The 15,953-nt window shown below is 51.9% G+C and overlaps 2 protein-coding genes across 7 annotated transcripts in view; both read right to left on the bottom strand.

Moving 5' to 3' along the window:
* LOC311442008 (macrophage mannose receptor 1-like) overlaps positions 1–12,710 on the bottom strand; it is a 28,434-nt gene extending 15,724 nt beyond the window's left edge. For 2 of the 6 annotated variants that reach the window (XM_084530758.1, XM_084530757.1), the window contains exons 1-2: positions 12,534–12,710; positions 11,793–11,888 (exon numbers count right to left, since the gene is read on the bottom strand). In XM_084530758.1, coding sequence (XP_084386884.1) covers positions 11,793–11,888; positions 12,534–12,613 — 176 coding nt within the window. In that variant the 5' untranslated portion in view covers positions 12,614–12,710. Of the gene's footprint in view, positions 1–251; positions 348–994; positions 2,123–11,792; positions 11,889–12,533 lie in introns of those variants that run through there. The other 4 variants (XM_084530759.1, XM_084530760.1, XM_084530761.1 and 1 more) reach the window with 4 other exon arrangements.
* Positions 7,204–10,551, bottom strand: LOC311442398 (C-type lectin domain family 4 member D-like). Its single transcript, XM_084531559.1, has 3 exons — positions 8,665–10,551; positions 8,305–8,438; positions 7,204–7,563 (listed from the first exon to the last, which is right to left on the bottom strand). The coding sequence occupies exons 1-3, from the start codon at positions 8,740–8,742 to the stop codon at positions 7,416–7,418; spliced, it is 360 nt and encodes a 119-aa protein (XP_084387685.1). The 5' UTR covers positions 8,743–10,551; the 3' UTR covers positions 7,204–7,415.
* Positions 12,711–15,953: the final 3,243 nt, after the last annotated feature.

Raw genomic sequence — 15,953 nt, forward strand, 5'->3', positions numbered from 1 at the left:
TGTATTCGGCAGCTGGGAAGTGAGAGGAGCTGTGGGAAGGCCCTGCCAGGACACTACCTGCTAACTGTGCAAGGGACGCTGCTCCTCAGCTAAGAGGCAGCGTGGGAAAGGGGCAGCAGAACAGGCTGTTTGGGTGCAGGGCAGTCTCCTGCTGGCAAAGAGGCTGGGGTTTTCTTTTTCCACCTGACACCAGGCAACTGCAGGCCCCGTTCCCTTCCTCCCCACAGAAGTTAAGGGACCCTGGCACCCACCGAGGCCAACGGTCATAAGGGCACATTTGATGGCAAGGGCAGAAACGAGGAAGACCCAGGGGCTCAGGCGGGAAGAGCTGCTCCCTTCTGCTGGGGCTGAAAAACACAAGGCAAGAGTGGAAATCCCCGGCCCAGAATCGGGGGGCAGGATAATCCAAGGGGCTGCGTGCCCTGACAGCCTGCTGATAACCCTGTCCCAAGGCCTGGCAGGTCCCGCAGGCGCTGTAACCAGCTCGTGCTGTCTGTCACTGGCAGTGGGTCACACCTGCAGTGTAGGGCAACACGGGGACTGCCCTCTTGCTTCATATCACAAGCCAAGCCTGCGCTCTTCCCAAGCTGCACTACTGTACTTCTCCCGTCACGCCTCTTTCCTGACCTGCACACCGTCCTGTTTGCCCTCCCTTACCCCATCTTTCACTGAATGCTCTTTCTCTACCTCCCTCCTCCTCACCTCTCTCTGGAGCTTCTTTCTCTCAGCTACCCAACTCTTAGTTGGGCTCTGTCCCCCAGCATCTTTTACGCAACAGCGAGTAGTCACTTACTCAAAGGACTGACAGTCCAGCTCAGTGTCTGTGGTGGCAGACACGCAGAAGAGATGGTTTCTACCCCGAGAATGGGCACTGGGTCTTTCTCCTGGTACACAGCCAGCCACAGGACCATGCCCTTTATATAACCCAGCCCCATATTTTCCCCCACCTTCTCCTTCTCCTAGAGGAGGAAAGAAAGGAAGGCTTTATGGTTACCTGCAGTCCCAGGACTGACTCTCTCTTGCTGGTTCATAATCACTGCCACAGCATCACTTCTTCACTAAGAGTCCGTCCACGTTACCGGTATGGCCACAAGCACAGCCCTCCTGCAGGAGGAGGAGCTAGGGCAGCTCCCACTGTGCCGGGCAGTCTGCATGGACTCGAATCTGATGTGCAGACAGAGCCATAGCTGGGGTATTCCCCACAGCACATAGAGATGACAAATTTTCATCGTTTCCCTGTCAGGATGTTTCACAAGAGGCTTGTTGCAACACAGAAACTCACAGAGGCAAAGGAGAACATATGAAGAACTAAACCACTGCCCTCAGACCATCTCCTTCTGCACATTTTCAAGCAGCATCACAAGACACATTAGTGGTGTTTATCCTTCCCTGGTGAGAGAGTACGTGTGTGAAAATGCCTGTGCTGTTGGTATTTGCTAGCAAAGCAAATTAAATAATAATAAACACACTCAAGGGCACGTGACTTGCCGATATGGAGCCGGAGATCAGCAGGGATCACCAGATCATGTCAGCATCCCTGTCTGTGACAGATCGCAAAGCTTTACTCTGTCACCACTATGTGAGGCACACATGGTGCTTGTAGCACTGCTCGGGGTGACTTGATTGAAAACTCTGGAGGATGTAAGCATCCCTAAGGATATCTCTAAGGAAAAAGAAGCCCTTCTGGGCCTCTCTGCGCTCTGAACTGAGTGCTGTGGGCATGCAGACACTGCTCTTCCACACCCCATCAGTTAGCTTTCTCCCTGTGAAGAGGCAGGCATGCAGGCGCTGAGGAAGAAATGGGATAGCTAACAACATGAGCATCAAAGGCTCAGAAGGGCAGGGCACACAGCTGGTGATAAATGAGGACAAACCTAAACTGTGTGTAGAAAATGTGCACAAAAGTCTCAGACCATGCCAACAGCTCTGTTGCATTGGAAAGACGGTCCATAAATGTGCTTGCTGGTATTGTCCTAGAAGGAATTAACTACTAGAAGGTACTTGCTACGGGGCTCACAGCACAGTGAGAGATTCTAAAATGAGATTTTAGAACAAAGCTTGGTAACAAAGATGAATTGTACCACTCATGCCCCAAAATGAGAATGTGTGCTGTTTGTTCTTGCTCTGTAATATGCCTGACTGTGTATATCGGAATTTAGCTGAGGGTGGCTGATCATGAAGGAAAATGCAGAGGGTATGGAACTGTTACAGGGAAAATCTGCTCATATTGCACAGCTTAAATCTAATCGGTCTTGAGGCAGTACATTAATGGTACGTAGTTAACTGGCAACCCATGATCCCTATATTCCGGATCAGTATCAGGAATATTATCAGGAATAATATTATCAGGAATAGTATCAGGAATATTTGGTATGGGAGGCAAGGTGGTAGGGATCTACTACAGGTCTCCAGATCAGGAGGAGGAAGTCAATGAGGCCTTCTACGAGCAGCTGCTAGTAGCCTCACGATCACGAGCGCTGGTCCTCATGGGGGACTTCAAGTACCCAGACATCTGCTGGGTAAGCAACTCGGCCAGGCACGAGCAGTCCAAACAGTTCCTACAATGCATTGAGGACAATTTTCTGACGCAGGTGGTGGAGGAGCCGACGAGGCGGGGGGTGCTCCTGGACCTCGTTCTTACTAACAGGGATGGCCTTGTTAGGGATGTGAAGGTTGGGGGCAGCTTGGGATGCAGCGACCATGAGATGGTGGAGTTCCAGATGGGACTAGGCAAAGGAAGTAAGGCTAAAAGCAGGATTGCCACCCTGGACTTCCGAACAGCCAAATTCGACCTCTTCCAGGACCTGCTTGGGAGTATCTCATGGGCTAGATTGCTAGAAGGCAAGGGTGCTGGTGAGAGCTGGGCTACATTTAAGCAGCACTTCTTCCATGCTCAGGGTCTGTGCTTCCCAAGGAATAGGAAATCGGGGAAGGGGGGCAGGAAACCCACATGGATAAGCAAGGAGCTCATCAATAAGATCAAAAGGAAGAGGAGGGTCTATGAAATGTGGGAAAAGGGCCTGTCCTCTTGGGAGGAGTATAGATGTGTTGTCAGGGCCTGCAGGGACGCGACGAGGAAGGCTAAAGCCCATCTAGAGATGAGGCTTGAGAAAGAGATAAAGGATAATAAGAAGGGTTTTTTCGAGTATGTAAACAGCAAGAGGAAGACTAGGGATAAGGTGGGTCCCTTGCTGAATGAGGGGAGTGTCCTGGTCACGGGGGACGCTGAGAAGGCAGAGATACTGAATGTTTTCCTTGGTTCAGTCTTTGCTTCAGGGACACTCCCCCAGGACTCCTTGCCCCTGACAATAGGACAAAGGGTCTGGGAAATGGAGGGCTCCCCCCTGGTGGATGTGGGAGTGGTTCGGGAACGTCTGAGTGGGCTCAATGCACACAGATCCATGGGTCCCAATGGGATGCATCTGCGTGTGCTAAGGAAGCTGGCAGATGTGATCACTGAACCGCTCTCTATCATCTTGGAAAGGTCCTGGAGAACGGGTGAGGTACCTGAAGACTGGAGGATAGCCAATGTCACTCCAGTCTTCAAGAAGGGCAGGAAGGAGGATCCGGGAAACTACAGGCCAGTCAGTTTCACCTCTGTCCCTGGAAAGGTATTGGAGCAGCTTGTTCTGGATGCCATCTCCAAGCAATTGGAAGAGAAGGTGGTTATGAGGAGTAGTCAGCATGGATTCACCAAGGGGAAGTCGCGCTCGACCAACCTCATTGCCTTCTATGATGGCATCACCAGTTGGGTAGATGTTGGGAGAGCGGTGGATGTCATCTACCGTGACTTTAGCAAGACTTTCAGTACTGTCTCCCATGACATCCTACTAGCAAAGCTGAGAAAGTGTGGGATAGATGAGTGGACGGCAAGGTGGGTTGAGAACTGGCTGACTGGCCGAGCTCAGAGGGTTGTGATCGGCGGAGTAGAGTCTGGCTGGAGGCCTGTGACTAGCGGTGTTCCCCAGGGGTCGGTGCTGGGTCCGGTCTCGTTCAAATCTTCATCGACGACCTTGATGAGGGAATAGTGTCTGCCCTCAGCAAATACGCCAATGACACAAAGCTGGGAGGAGTGGCCGACACGCCAGAAGGCTGTGCTGCCATTCAGCGAGACCTGGACCGGCTGGAGAGATGGGCAGGAAGAAACCAAATGAGGTTTAACAAGAGCAAGTGTAGAGTCCTGCACCTGGGAAGGAACAACCCGAAGTCTCAGTACAGGCTGGGGGACGACCTGCTGAAGAGGAGCTCTGACAAAAAGGCCCTGGGGGTCCTGGTGGATGACAGGTTGGCCATGAGCCAGCACTGTGCCCTTGTGGCCAAGATGGCCAATGGGATCCTGGCGTGCATTAAAAGGAGCTTGGCCAGCAGGTCAAGGGAGGTGATCCTCCCCCTCTACTCTGCCCTGGTCAGGCCTCACCTGAAGTACTGTATCCAGTTCTGGGCTCCCCGGTACAAAAAAAGACAGGGATCTCCTGGAAAGAGTCCAGCAGAGGGCCTCAAAGATGATACAGGGCCTGGAGCATCTTCCCTATGAAGAAAGGCTGAGAGACCTGGGTCTGTTCAGCCTGGAGAAGAGAAGACTGAGAGGGGATCTCCTCAGTGTATTTAAATATCTGAGGGGTGAGGGACAGAAGGATGTAGCCAACCTCTTCTCAGTGGTTTGTGGGGATAGGACAAGGGGCAATGGCTGCAAGTTAGAGCACAGGAAGTTCCGCACTGACATGCAAAAGAACTTCTTCAGGGTGAGGGTGACGGAGCACTGGAACAGGCTGCCTAGGGAGGTTGTGGAGTCTCCTTCTCTGGAGATATTCAAGGCCCGTCTGGACGCCTACCTGGGCAGCCTGCTCTGAGGAACCTGCTTTGGCAGGGAGGTTGGACCCGATGATCTTTCGAGTTCCCTTCCAACCCTTACAGTTCTGTGATTCTGTGATTCTGTGATATAATGGATCAATGACACATTAATAAACAGCTATGGGTTTCTAAACAGCTTCCTGCAACTACCCCCCCAGAACTCCAGACCCCACATACGATCATTCGCACACTTGCACAAGCTCCTGACCCTGCCCTCACTCCTGCGGCGGGAAGTGCAGCTTACAAGAACACATCCTCTTTTCTGGGTGCATGGGTTCCCCTGTTTACAGGGGCTTCCTGCTGCTGGTGGTCTGTGTCCACACCACTTCATGCAGTCTGCTGACCCGTGGGCCACTGAGGAAGCTCAAGGGCACATGCATCTGCTGAAGCTGTGGGTGTGTGCTTGCCATACCCCTTACAGCCAGGAATGACAGCTGAATGCCTGCCCATGGCATCCAAATCTGCTTATAGATGCTCCAACCTGGCAGAGTTGCCAGGGTCTCCTGTGCCTGTCCCTGAACCACTGAAGACAGTGGTACTTGGTTTTACCAAGTTCATTGCTAGGAAATGCTAGTTGGAGGCCCCGGAGAATCTTGAGTCTACTTTCCCAGGCCCTTGCAGTACAGAGAACAGCCAACAAGAACAGCACGGATACAACAAGATCAGTGGGACGTGGACAGAAGAAAATACTGCAGCAACAGGTGTCTTGCATGACCTTGCAATCTAGTGTCCAGGTACTGGATACTCAATGACTAAGCCTAGCTCCTGGAGGGATCCATGCTGCATATATGTAAGCTTATATTTTCTGCTAACAAGTGTTCACCCTGAGCAGTCAGAGAGGACAGTAGCCTGAGGCTGCTGGAGCTGTTTGTGTAAGTGCTTTTCAGCAGTGCTCATCCGTCTGTCTGCATGCTATGCATAATTGTACCTGTATACGTACACGTTGCGTGAGTGTGTGCAGCTGTGCCTGTTTGGTGTACACACTCAGCCTCGCTACAGCCTGGGCCTAGGGACATGGCAATGCAGCTGCCTTGCGTCTGCTGGGCTATGTCATTCAGCAGCTTCTGCCACAACCCACACAACGACTCCCATGGATGGGTTTAGGAAGCCAACTCTCCTGGTCAGCCACCTTTTCTCCTGTACAAATTCTCCCCTGCACTGGGACACAGAGGGACGGCTCACATTATAGGTAGGTCAGAACACAGCCAGGAGATGCACATCAGCGCTGCATGGGGAACTGGCACGGTTTGTTTGGGAGCACCGAGGCAGATGATGCTTCCTGAGGGAAACAGAGGTGGGGGCATAGGGACCAGGAAACAGAAAGGGGTGGAGAAGGATGGGAGCCACAGGGGCACACAGTCTGCAGCAAGACTCGGGTGGAAGTGAAGGCAATATGCATTGCACTTCTGGAGGGGCCCTCATGGGCAGCAACCGCCCTGCCTCTCCCTGCCTCTTCTCCAGCATCGTCCAGCCTGGGCAGGTGTGCCCTGACAGGGCCCACTGAGGTGTCAGCCTCCCAGGACGCCCGCTGCATCTGTTGAGTCCAGGATTAGCTCTGAGGTGGGAGGGGTGACCAAAGGACCTCATTATTTTGCTGCTGGGGCCATGTCCTCATACCTGGTCAACCGTGTGCAGGCTAGACTCCTGTTTCTCTCTCAGGTAAGACTTTCAGCATGGCAACATAAGAAAACCCCACAGCTGGTTTCCTGTGCCCGCTCTCTCCCAGAGCCTTGGCTGTGTGCGACAGGACCATTACACACAGGTTATCTCTGAAGCGTTAAGACTCACTGGGTGTATGCAACTTCTACTGCAGTTGTCATCTCTGGCTCTTTGCTGGCACAGCAACATGCTTGGTATGAAGCACGTGCATGTGCAAAATACCTCAGTTTAGAGAGGGAAAGGGAAAGAGACAGAGGGAGAGTGAGCCCAGAGCCTTTTTCATCGGTGTAATATTGTATTTTCAGCTTTACAGGAAATCAGTATTTGTTCAGCAAAACCAATGCTATGACCCAGCAAGAAGCAGACACCTCTTCTCAAGGAGACAAAGGGAACAGCAGCTCTGAGCATCCTTCTTGCATTCCTGCATCTTCTTCCTTCTGGAGAGCTCCAGCTCTTTTCAGCCAGCAACTGCCAGACCCACACAGAGAGAAGAGGATGACAAAAGAGCCCAGGAACTGCTTTGATGACATTGAACCCTCGTGTGTCAGTCCCATGGAGGCAATGGCATTGAAAGAAAGGTACTGGCCCATTTCCCAGACATGACCTTCACCTGCCATGCTTGCCTGGAGCTTCCATTGCCAAATCTGTCTTCACCGACCGTGGGATGGGATGGTCAGCCTGAGAAAGCACAGGCAGAGTTCTTCTAGCATTTATTGTTTCCACTTCAGGGGTACTTTCAGAAATACACATGCACAGGGGATGCTGGGTGCAGAGCAACATCACTCCCAGTCTCATCATCCCACACAGCAGGGGGAAGATAAAGGCTACAAGGCTCTCCTACCCCTCCCAACACAGCCCTCTGCTGTTCCCAGTTCGCTGCTAATCTCAGGATGAGGATTCCTCCATCATAGAGTTACTGCTGCAGTCTCACAAATCCGATAACAATGGGTAGTGCACGGGACATCATTCCAGTTCTGGAGATGTTCTGCCTTCTGATAGAATATGACACACATCTCTACAGGCACATTACTTGGCTCCCCAGGCCTCCAGAACCTGAGAGAGAAAGAGACATGTTACTCCCTGTGCACCCTGCAAGCACATTGCTGGAAAAGGCCACGCCTGGAATACAAGGCTTGGAGGGGAGACATTCCAGATGCAGTTTGATGGACAGAAGTCGTACCCTTCCTCTCACTCTGCTACTCCCACTGGCAGCAGTCTTACATGCAAACCTGACTTCTTCCTAGAACCAACACAGCAGGGAGCTGTTCAGTCCTGGTGGGCAGAGCTGCTCACCACAGCTCACCCCAGGCACTTCACAGCCAGCAGGGGATGCGTCTCTTCCAGAAGAAACATCTGCAAGCAAAGCCCTGGTGATCTCTCCAGCACCCCATCGCTTCTGCAGCATCACAGCACTGGCCCAGCATGTGCCTACACCTGCACACATACAGGAACAGATACCATGTGCCTACACCTGCACACGTGCGTGGTGGGGCAGTACGGAGGTCAGGCAAGGCTTGTCCTGTATGAAGGACTCTTTCTCCTCACAAAATGCAGCTTCTTCTCTGCCTACAGCACCCATGGCCATGTCACAGATAGTTTATCACTAACCACTAACCAGCATGGATGGATCTGTGGGAACCTGGTATCCTACAAAGCCCTTGCCGGCTCCATCATTGTCCTCTCACAGACAGCCATGGCATATCCCTCCCATGCTCATCAGACACCCTCACATCTCTTCCACCCTCTTGCACTACCCGGAGTCACACAAAACCCTCTCCGTCATGGGATACTCACGCTGCTGTTTCATTATAGGGAGTCTGATCTGCCCAGCGCCACTGGCCCACATCCTCTGCCCTCAGACCGATGTATAAAATGACTCCGTTTCGGTCGCGTTTAAACTGTCTTCCTATTTCCTTATAGAGGAAATCCTGGAAATCAGGGAGAGTACAACGTCCATGAGGTTCAGGACTGAACAGAGGGAGGTAGCAGGAGTCCCAGTGGGGTGGAGCTGGTGGCAGACTGGAGCCAGTGCTGAGTGGATGCATCAAGGACATCCCCCCTCCACTGCAGGAGCCAGGAGGGGCTCTGAGGCCCCTCCAGGCCTGGCACTCCTGTCTCCAGGCTGCTCTGCCCCTCTCCCAGCCCCGCACTTACCTGCTCTGCTTCTGTATTGATCACCACCAGATGGGAGCCCATCCCACTGCAGTTCTGCTGGCTCTCATCCCACGGCATCTGATCATCTGAGAAGTAATAGCAGCTTTCCTGAAAGTACCTCCAGCCCACTGGACAGCACTTCCAGTTGTCCTTTGTAGGGGAAGAAAGACCTGTGTTGGACAAGATGTGCTGTGAATCTTCTCAGAGAGCTCAGCGCAGAACCCCAAGTATCAGGGAAGGGGTTTGAACTGCACCTCTTTTTTGGACAGTGGTATATGCTCTCTTTTGTGCTCCACAAGCAGAACCATTGACAGCCTGACAGATTGCTGTCACCGGGCCCCTGCTTGAAGAGCTTTTTCCTTTGTTCTATTGTGCCCATTCAAGCTCTGCTTGGGGAGAGGCACTTTCTGCCTTACCGTTCCTGAGGAAGTGAGATGGGAAGTAGCTGGCAGCACTCCTCTGGGGACACTGACATCAGAAAAGCATTGTCCAAGTGATTAGCTCTCATCTCATACACAGTAACAAACACACACAGTAAACTAGTCTGGCAGCCTCACTGCCAACACTGGGAGTTTCTTACACAAGCCATGCATGTTTTCCTAGAAATTTGCCATACACGCAGAAAGTCGCATGATGGATTGAAAAGCATGGGCACATTCTCTTAAGCACGAGGTTATCTTTTTTCAGGTTATATATACCTCCATCTGTAAGCTGTTTCCATCACACACAGAGTATAGCTCAATATGGAACATGTCCACCAAACAAGTCCTTCCAGTCTAGTCAACCAACAAAGACGCTCTGGTACACTGAGCAGAGCTGAAGGTGCTTGCCCTGAATCCCAGACCTCACAGGGACTGTCTTCTTGGGTTCCCCACACAGGAGCTCTCCAGGGGCTCTCCATGCTAATCTATGCAATCAAGGTGGGACTGCCAAATGCTGTAACCAGCTGCTGCTGATATGGGGCCAGAAAAATGAAAGGAACAGGGAAGGGAGGAGAGGCCCAGGAGGCTGTGGTCCAAAGCAAGACCACAGAGGAACCAAAACCAGAAGCAAAGAATTCTTGTCCAGCAAGAACCACATGAAAAGCAACAAACCTGCCTGCCTCCAATGCTTCTGCCTGGGCACGTGCTTAGTTCTTCCAGTACCTACAGGTATATATGTGACCATGTCCCTTGCACTCACATATTCTCACCCAGCAGAGTGAAGATGCAGGCTTCAGGGCTCACACTCTTCAAAAGCTCCCAGCTTCCATCCATGGGGCTGTGGAGTCCCTTTCTCTGGAGATATTCAAGGCCCACCTGGATGCCTACCAGGGCAACCTGCTGTAGGGAGCCTGCTTTGGCTGGGGGGTTTGACCCAATGCTCTCTTCACATCCCTCCCAACCCCTACAATTCTGTGATTCTGTGAAATGAAAAGCTGCTCATTTCACACAGTTTAAATCTAATCAGGGTCAAAGCAGTTGTCTCAGATTCCCTTCTTGGCACCAAATGGAGAGAGTGAAGAGTCCAGGGAGTGGAAGAAGTAGAAAAAAAAAAACACGTTCATTTACCTTTGTTCTTCTGTCTTAGATCAATGTTTACCATTACATTTGTAGAAACAGAAACCCTGGCACTGGAGAGCACAGGCTTCAGCCATCCTTAACAAAAGGATGAAGTGCTTTTGGCTAGATTTGTGAACTGGACTGGAGCTGAGGGGCTGTATGTGGGCAGAGAATGGGACGAGTGATCACAAGGTAGAACTGGAGCAAGCCACCCTCTTCCACTGGCCCAGGACGTGTTTTCAGAGCATCCTACGTCAGACTGTAAAACAAGGCATTTTCTTTCCTCACGTCTCCATCTTCCTTCCCTAGGGCAATCCAGCTCTGGCTGACAATCCCGTTCCCAAACTCAAAGGCTGACTTACACCAGAATAAATGTGGGGGACGTGCTCAGTGTCACTCCCAAGGCTCTTAGCAGCACTCACTTTCGTTTGCAAATCCATTGGGGATGCAGTGCCACCCTGGAGCAGTCTCGGGCAGAGTCTTGTACTGGCCACAGCTCCTGTGAAAGAGAACAACTGGGAAGAGAGGAAAGAGAAGGAAGGCGCTACTATCATCCTTTCATCCTCACTCATCAGGCAAGCTGTCCTGCCATCCACCTTCTGGCTGAGAGCTCCCTCAGAGACTCGGTTACACCAACAAGCTCTGAAAATTGTATCCTGAAGGAAAAGAGCAGACAGCTTTCCCCACTATAGGTCACTCCCTCCCTTGGGCAAACACTGATCAGATGAGCAACCCTCACCTCAGCTGGCTGAGACTCATTTTCCCAGTTGACAAAGCCCAGCTAAGACACCCTTAGAGGATGGGATCAGGAAAAAGTCAAAGAAGTTGTGAGATCATCCTAGTAAAGGTGGAATATCAATATGCATTCCCTCTTAATCTGCCTGTGTTCTGCAGCTTTAGAGCACCCTTTTCACGCATACCAAGAAGGGGAAGAACTGCTGAGTGCTGAGACCTCACCCAAGGGAACTGAACACCACAGGAGAGTTATCGCAGAGCGGTAACAGTTCTCCAGGACACTACACGCAACATATTTCCCTTCTGTTTGTTCCAGGCGGTGTGGGTGGGATGCAACTGGAGCATTTTTGGTGCAATTACACCTCACTCTGCTAAACCGTGGGCAGCCCTGGTAGCAAGATATACAGGGAGATCATGCTGGCTCCTCGGCTGCAACAGGGTCATGAGGAGCTCTGAGGGAGACCACAAATGCGGCCAGGAGAACTGAGAGCCAACAGCCAGCCCTCGGGGAACCTGCTCAGATGTCGTCTGGCACTAAGGAGACTTCTCGGCCCTGTTGCAGTGGGAGGGCAGGAACTGATGGGTTTCACCCAGGACTGGCTGTATTCGGCAGCTGGGAAGTGAGAGGAGCTGTGGGAAGGCCCTGCCAGGACACTACCTGCTAACTGTGCAAGGGATGCTGCTCCCCAGCTAAGAGGCAGCGTGGGAAAGGGGCAGCAGAACAGGCTGTTTGGGTGCAGGGCAGTCTCCTGCTGGCAAAGAGGCTGGGGTTTTCTTTTTCCACCTGACACCAGGCAACTGCAGGCCCCGTTCCCTTCCTCCCCGCGGAAGTTAAGGGACCCTGGCACCCACCGAGGCCGACGGTCATAAGGGCACTTTTGACGGCAAGGGCAGAAGCGAGGAAGACCCAGGGGCTCAGGCGGGAACAGCTGCTCCCTTCTGCTGGGGCTGAAAAACACAAGGCAAGAGTGGAAATCCCCCGCCCAGAGTCGGGGGGCAGGATAATCCAAGGGGCTGCGTGCCCTAACAGCCTGCTGATAACCTTTTCCCAAGGCCTGGCAGGTCCCGCAGGCGCTGTAACCAGTTTGTGCTGTCTGTCACTGGCAGTGGGTCACACCTGCAGCGTAGGGCAACACGGGGACTGCCCTCTTGGTTCATATCACAAGCCATGCCTGCGCTCTTCCCAAGCTGCACTACTGTACTTCTCCCGTCACGCCTCTTTCCTCACCTGCACACCGTCCTGTTTGCCCTCCCTTACCCCATCTTTCAGTGAATGCTCTTTCTTTACCTCCCTCCTCCTCACCTCTCTCTGGAGCTTCTTTCTCTCAGCTACCCAACTCTTAGTTGGGCTCTGTCCCCCAGCGTCTTTTACGCAACAGCGAGTAGTCACTTACTCAAAGGACTGACAGTCCAGCTCGGTGTCTGGCAGCAGACACACAGAAGAGATGGTTTCTACCCTGAGAATGGGCACTGGGTCTTTCTCCTGGTACACAGCCAGCCACGGTACCATGCCCTTTATATATCCTAGCCCTGTATTTCCCCCAACCTTCTCCTTCTCTAAGAAAAAGACAGAAAGGAAGGCTTTATGGTTACCTGCAGTCCCAGGACTGACCCTCTCTTGCTGGTTCATAATTGCTGCCACAGCACCACTTCTCCACCAAGAGTCCGTCCATGTTACCCGTACGGCTACAAGCTCAGCCCTCCTGCAGGAGGAGGAGCTAGGGCAGCTCCCTCAGTGCCGGGCAGTCTGCACGGACTCTGATCTGATGTGCAGACAGAGCCATAGCTGGGGTATTCCCCACAGCACATGGAGATGAGGGAATTTTCATCATTTCTCTGTCAGGACGTTTCACAAGAGGCTTGTTGCAACACAGAAACTCACAGAGGCAAAGGAAAATAGATGAAGACCAGAACCACTGCCGCTCAGACCATCTTCTTCTGCACATTTTCAAGCAGCTTCACAAGACACATTAGTGGTGTTTTTATCTTTCCTTGGTGAGAGAGTACGTGTGTGAAAATGCCTGTGCTGTTGGTATTTGCTAGCAAAGCAAATTAAATAATAATAAACACACTCACAAGGGCACGTGACTTGCCAAAACAGAGCCGGTGATCAGAAGGGATCACCAGATCATGTCAGCATCCCTGCCTGTGACAGATCACAAAGCTTTACTCTGTCACCACTATGTGAGGCACACATGGTGCTTGTAGCACTGCTCGGGGTGACTTGACTGAAAACTCTGGAGGATGTAAGCATCCCTAAGGATATCTCTAAGGAAAAAGAAGCCCTGCTGGGCCTCTCTGCGCTCTGAACTGAGTGCTGTGGGCATGCAGACACTGCTCTTCCACACCCCATCAGTTAGCTTTCTCCCTGTGAAGAGGCAGGCATGCAGGCGCTGAGGAAGAAATGGGATAGCTAACAACATGAGCATCAAAGGCTCAGAAGGGCAGGGCACACAGCTGGTGATAAATGAGGACAAACCTAAACCGTGTGTAGAAAATGTGCACAAAAGGTTCAGACCATGCCAACAGCTCTGTTGCATTGGAAAGACGGTCCATAAATGTGCTTGCTGGTATTGTCCTAGAAGGAATTATCTACTAGAAGGTACTTGCTGCTGGTTTCACAGCACAGTGAGAGATTCTAAAATGAAATTTTAGAACAAAGCTTGGTAACAAAGACGAATTGTACCACTCATGCCCCAAAATGAGAATGTGTGCTGTTTGTTCTTGCTCTGTGATATGCTTGACTCTGTGTATATCGGAATTTAGCTGAGGGTGGCTGATCATGAAGGAAAACTCAGAGGGTATGGAACTGTTACAGGGAAAGTCTGCTCATATTGCACAGCTTAAATCTAATCGGTCTTGAGGCAGTACATTAATGGTACGTAGTTAACTGGCAACCCACGATCCCTATATTCCAGATCAATATCAGGAGTATTATCAGGAATAATATTATCAGGAATAGTATCAGGAATATTTGGTATGGGAGGCAAGGTGGTAGGGGTCTACTACAGGTCTCCAGATCAGGAGGAGGAAGTCAATGAGGCCTTCTACGAGCAGCTGCTAGTAGCCTCACGATCACGAGCGCTGGTCCTCATGGGGGACTTCAATTACCCAGACATCTGCTGGGTAAGCAACTCGGCCAGGCACGAACAGTCCAAACAGTTCCTACAATTCATTGAGGACAATTTTCTGACGCAGGTGGTGGAGGAGCCAACGAGGCGGGGGGTGCTCCTGGACCTCGTTCTTACTAACAGGGATGGCCTTGTTAGGGATGTGAAGGTTGGGGGCAGCTTGGGATGCAGCGACCATGAGATGGTGGAGTTCCAGATGGGACTAGGCAAAGGAAGTAAGGCTAAAAGCAGGATTGCTACCCTGGACTTCTGGAGAGCCAACTTCAACCTCTTCCGGGACCTGCTTGGGAGTATCTCATGGGCCACAAAGATGATACGGGGCCTGGAGCATCTTCCGTATGAAGAAAGGCTGAGAGACCTGGGTCTGTTCAGCCTGGAGAAGAGAAGACTGAGAAGGGATCTCCTCAGTGTATATAAATATCTGAGGGGTGGGGGATGGAAGGATGTAGCCAATCTCTTCTCAGTGGTTTGTGGGGATAGGACAAGGGGCAATGGCTGCAAGTTAGAGCACAGGAAGTTCCGAACTGACATGCAAAAGAACTTCTTCAGGGTGAGGGTGACAGAGCACTGGAACAGGCTGCCTAGGGAGGTTGTGGAGTCTCCTTCTCTGGAGATATTCAAGGCCCGTCTGGACGCCTACCTGGGCAACCTGCTCTGAGGAACCTGCTTTGGCAGGGGGGTTGGACCCGATGGTCTTTCAAGATCCCTTCCAACCCCTACAGTTCAGTGATTCTGTGATTCTGTGATATAATGGATCAATGACACATTAATAAACAGCTATGGGTTTTTAAACAGCTTTCTGCAGCTACCCCCCCAGAACTCCAGACCCCACATGTGATCATACGCACACTTGCACAAGCTCCTGACCCTGCCCTCACTCCTGCGGCGGGAAGTGCAGCTTACGAGAACACATCCTCTTTTCTGGTCGTGTGGGTTCCCCTGTTTACAGGGGCTTCCTGCTGCTGGTGCAGGTTCTGTGTGCGTCCACACCACTTCATGCAGTCTGCTGACCCACAGGCTGCTGAGGAAGCTCAAGGGCATATGCATCTGCTGAAGCTGTGGGTGTGTACTTGCCGTGCCCCTTACTGCCAGGAATGACAGCTGAATGCCTGCCCATGGCATCCAACTCTGCTTATAGATGCTCCAAACTGGCAGAGTTGCCAGGGTCTCTCGTGCCTCTCCCTGAACCACTGAAGACAGTGGTACTTGGTTTTACCAAGGTCATTGCTAGGAAATGCTGGTTGGAGGCCCTGGAGAATCTTGAGTCTACTTTCCCAGACCCTCGCAGTACAGACAAGAGCCAACAAGAGCAGCACGGATACAACAAGATCAGTGGGATGTGGAGAGAAGGAAATACTGCAGCGACAGTTGTCTTGCATGACCTTGCAATCTAGGGTCCAGCTATTGGATACTCAATGATTAAGCCTAGCTCCTGGTGTGGGATTATTCCGGGTTGTGCCTGCGTGCACAAAAGGAGGGGTCTGGGGTGCCTGCGAGCACAGTGGGAGGGGTCCTGGGTTCCTGGGTGGGATGCTTTGACACTAAATAAGATAATGTCACGCAGTAATAAATTGACTTACGGCACAGAACGCTGGTCGTTGTGTCTGTTTGTCCCGGGGCTTTCGGTCAGGATATCCTACATATGGTGACCCCGACGTGATACGAACCCCGACGTGAAAGCGGTTGGCACGAGTTAGGCGCAGCACGAGTTAGGCGCGGTGCGTACGTGCTAGGTACGCAGGTGGCCATGGGGCCTGGAGTCGATGAGGTGGTGAGTACTTTAAAATCCTTGGCCAAGGAAGTAGGAATAACTTTACGAAAGAAGGACATACAGTCCCTTCTTGTTTTGGGCGACACGCCGGAATCTGGCGGGGTCTCCTGT

The sequence above is a fragment of the Aythya ferina genome (assembly GCF_964211825.1).
Source record: "Aythya ferina genome assembly, chromosome: 1".
NCBI classification, from domain to species: Eukaryota; Metazoa; Chordata; class Aves; order Anseriformes; family Anatidae; genus Aythya; species Aythya ferina.

Coding starts and splice junctions, on each gene's coding strand:
- LOC311442398 (XM_084531559.1), bottom strand. CDS start 8,742: ATGCCGTGGGATGAGAGCCAGCAGAACTGCAGTGGGATGGGCTCCCAT. Junction 8,439..8,664: donor TCAATACAGAAGCAGAGCAG/GTAAGTGCGGGG, acceptor CCTGATTTCCAG/GATTTCCTCTATAAGGAAAT. Junction 7,564..8,304: donor CCCTATAATGAAACAGCAGC/GTGAGTATCCCA, acceptor TTTCTCTCTCAG/GTTCTGGAGGCCTGGGGAGC.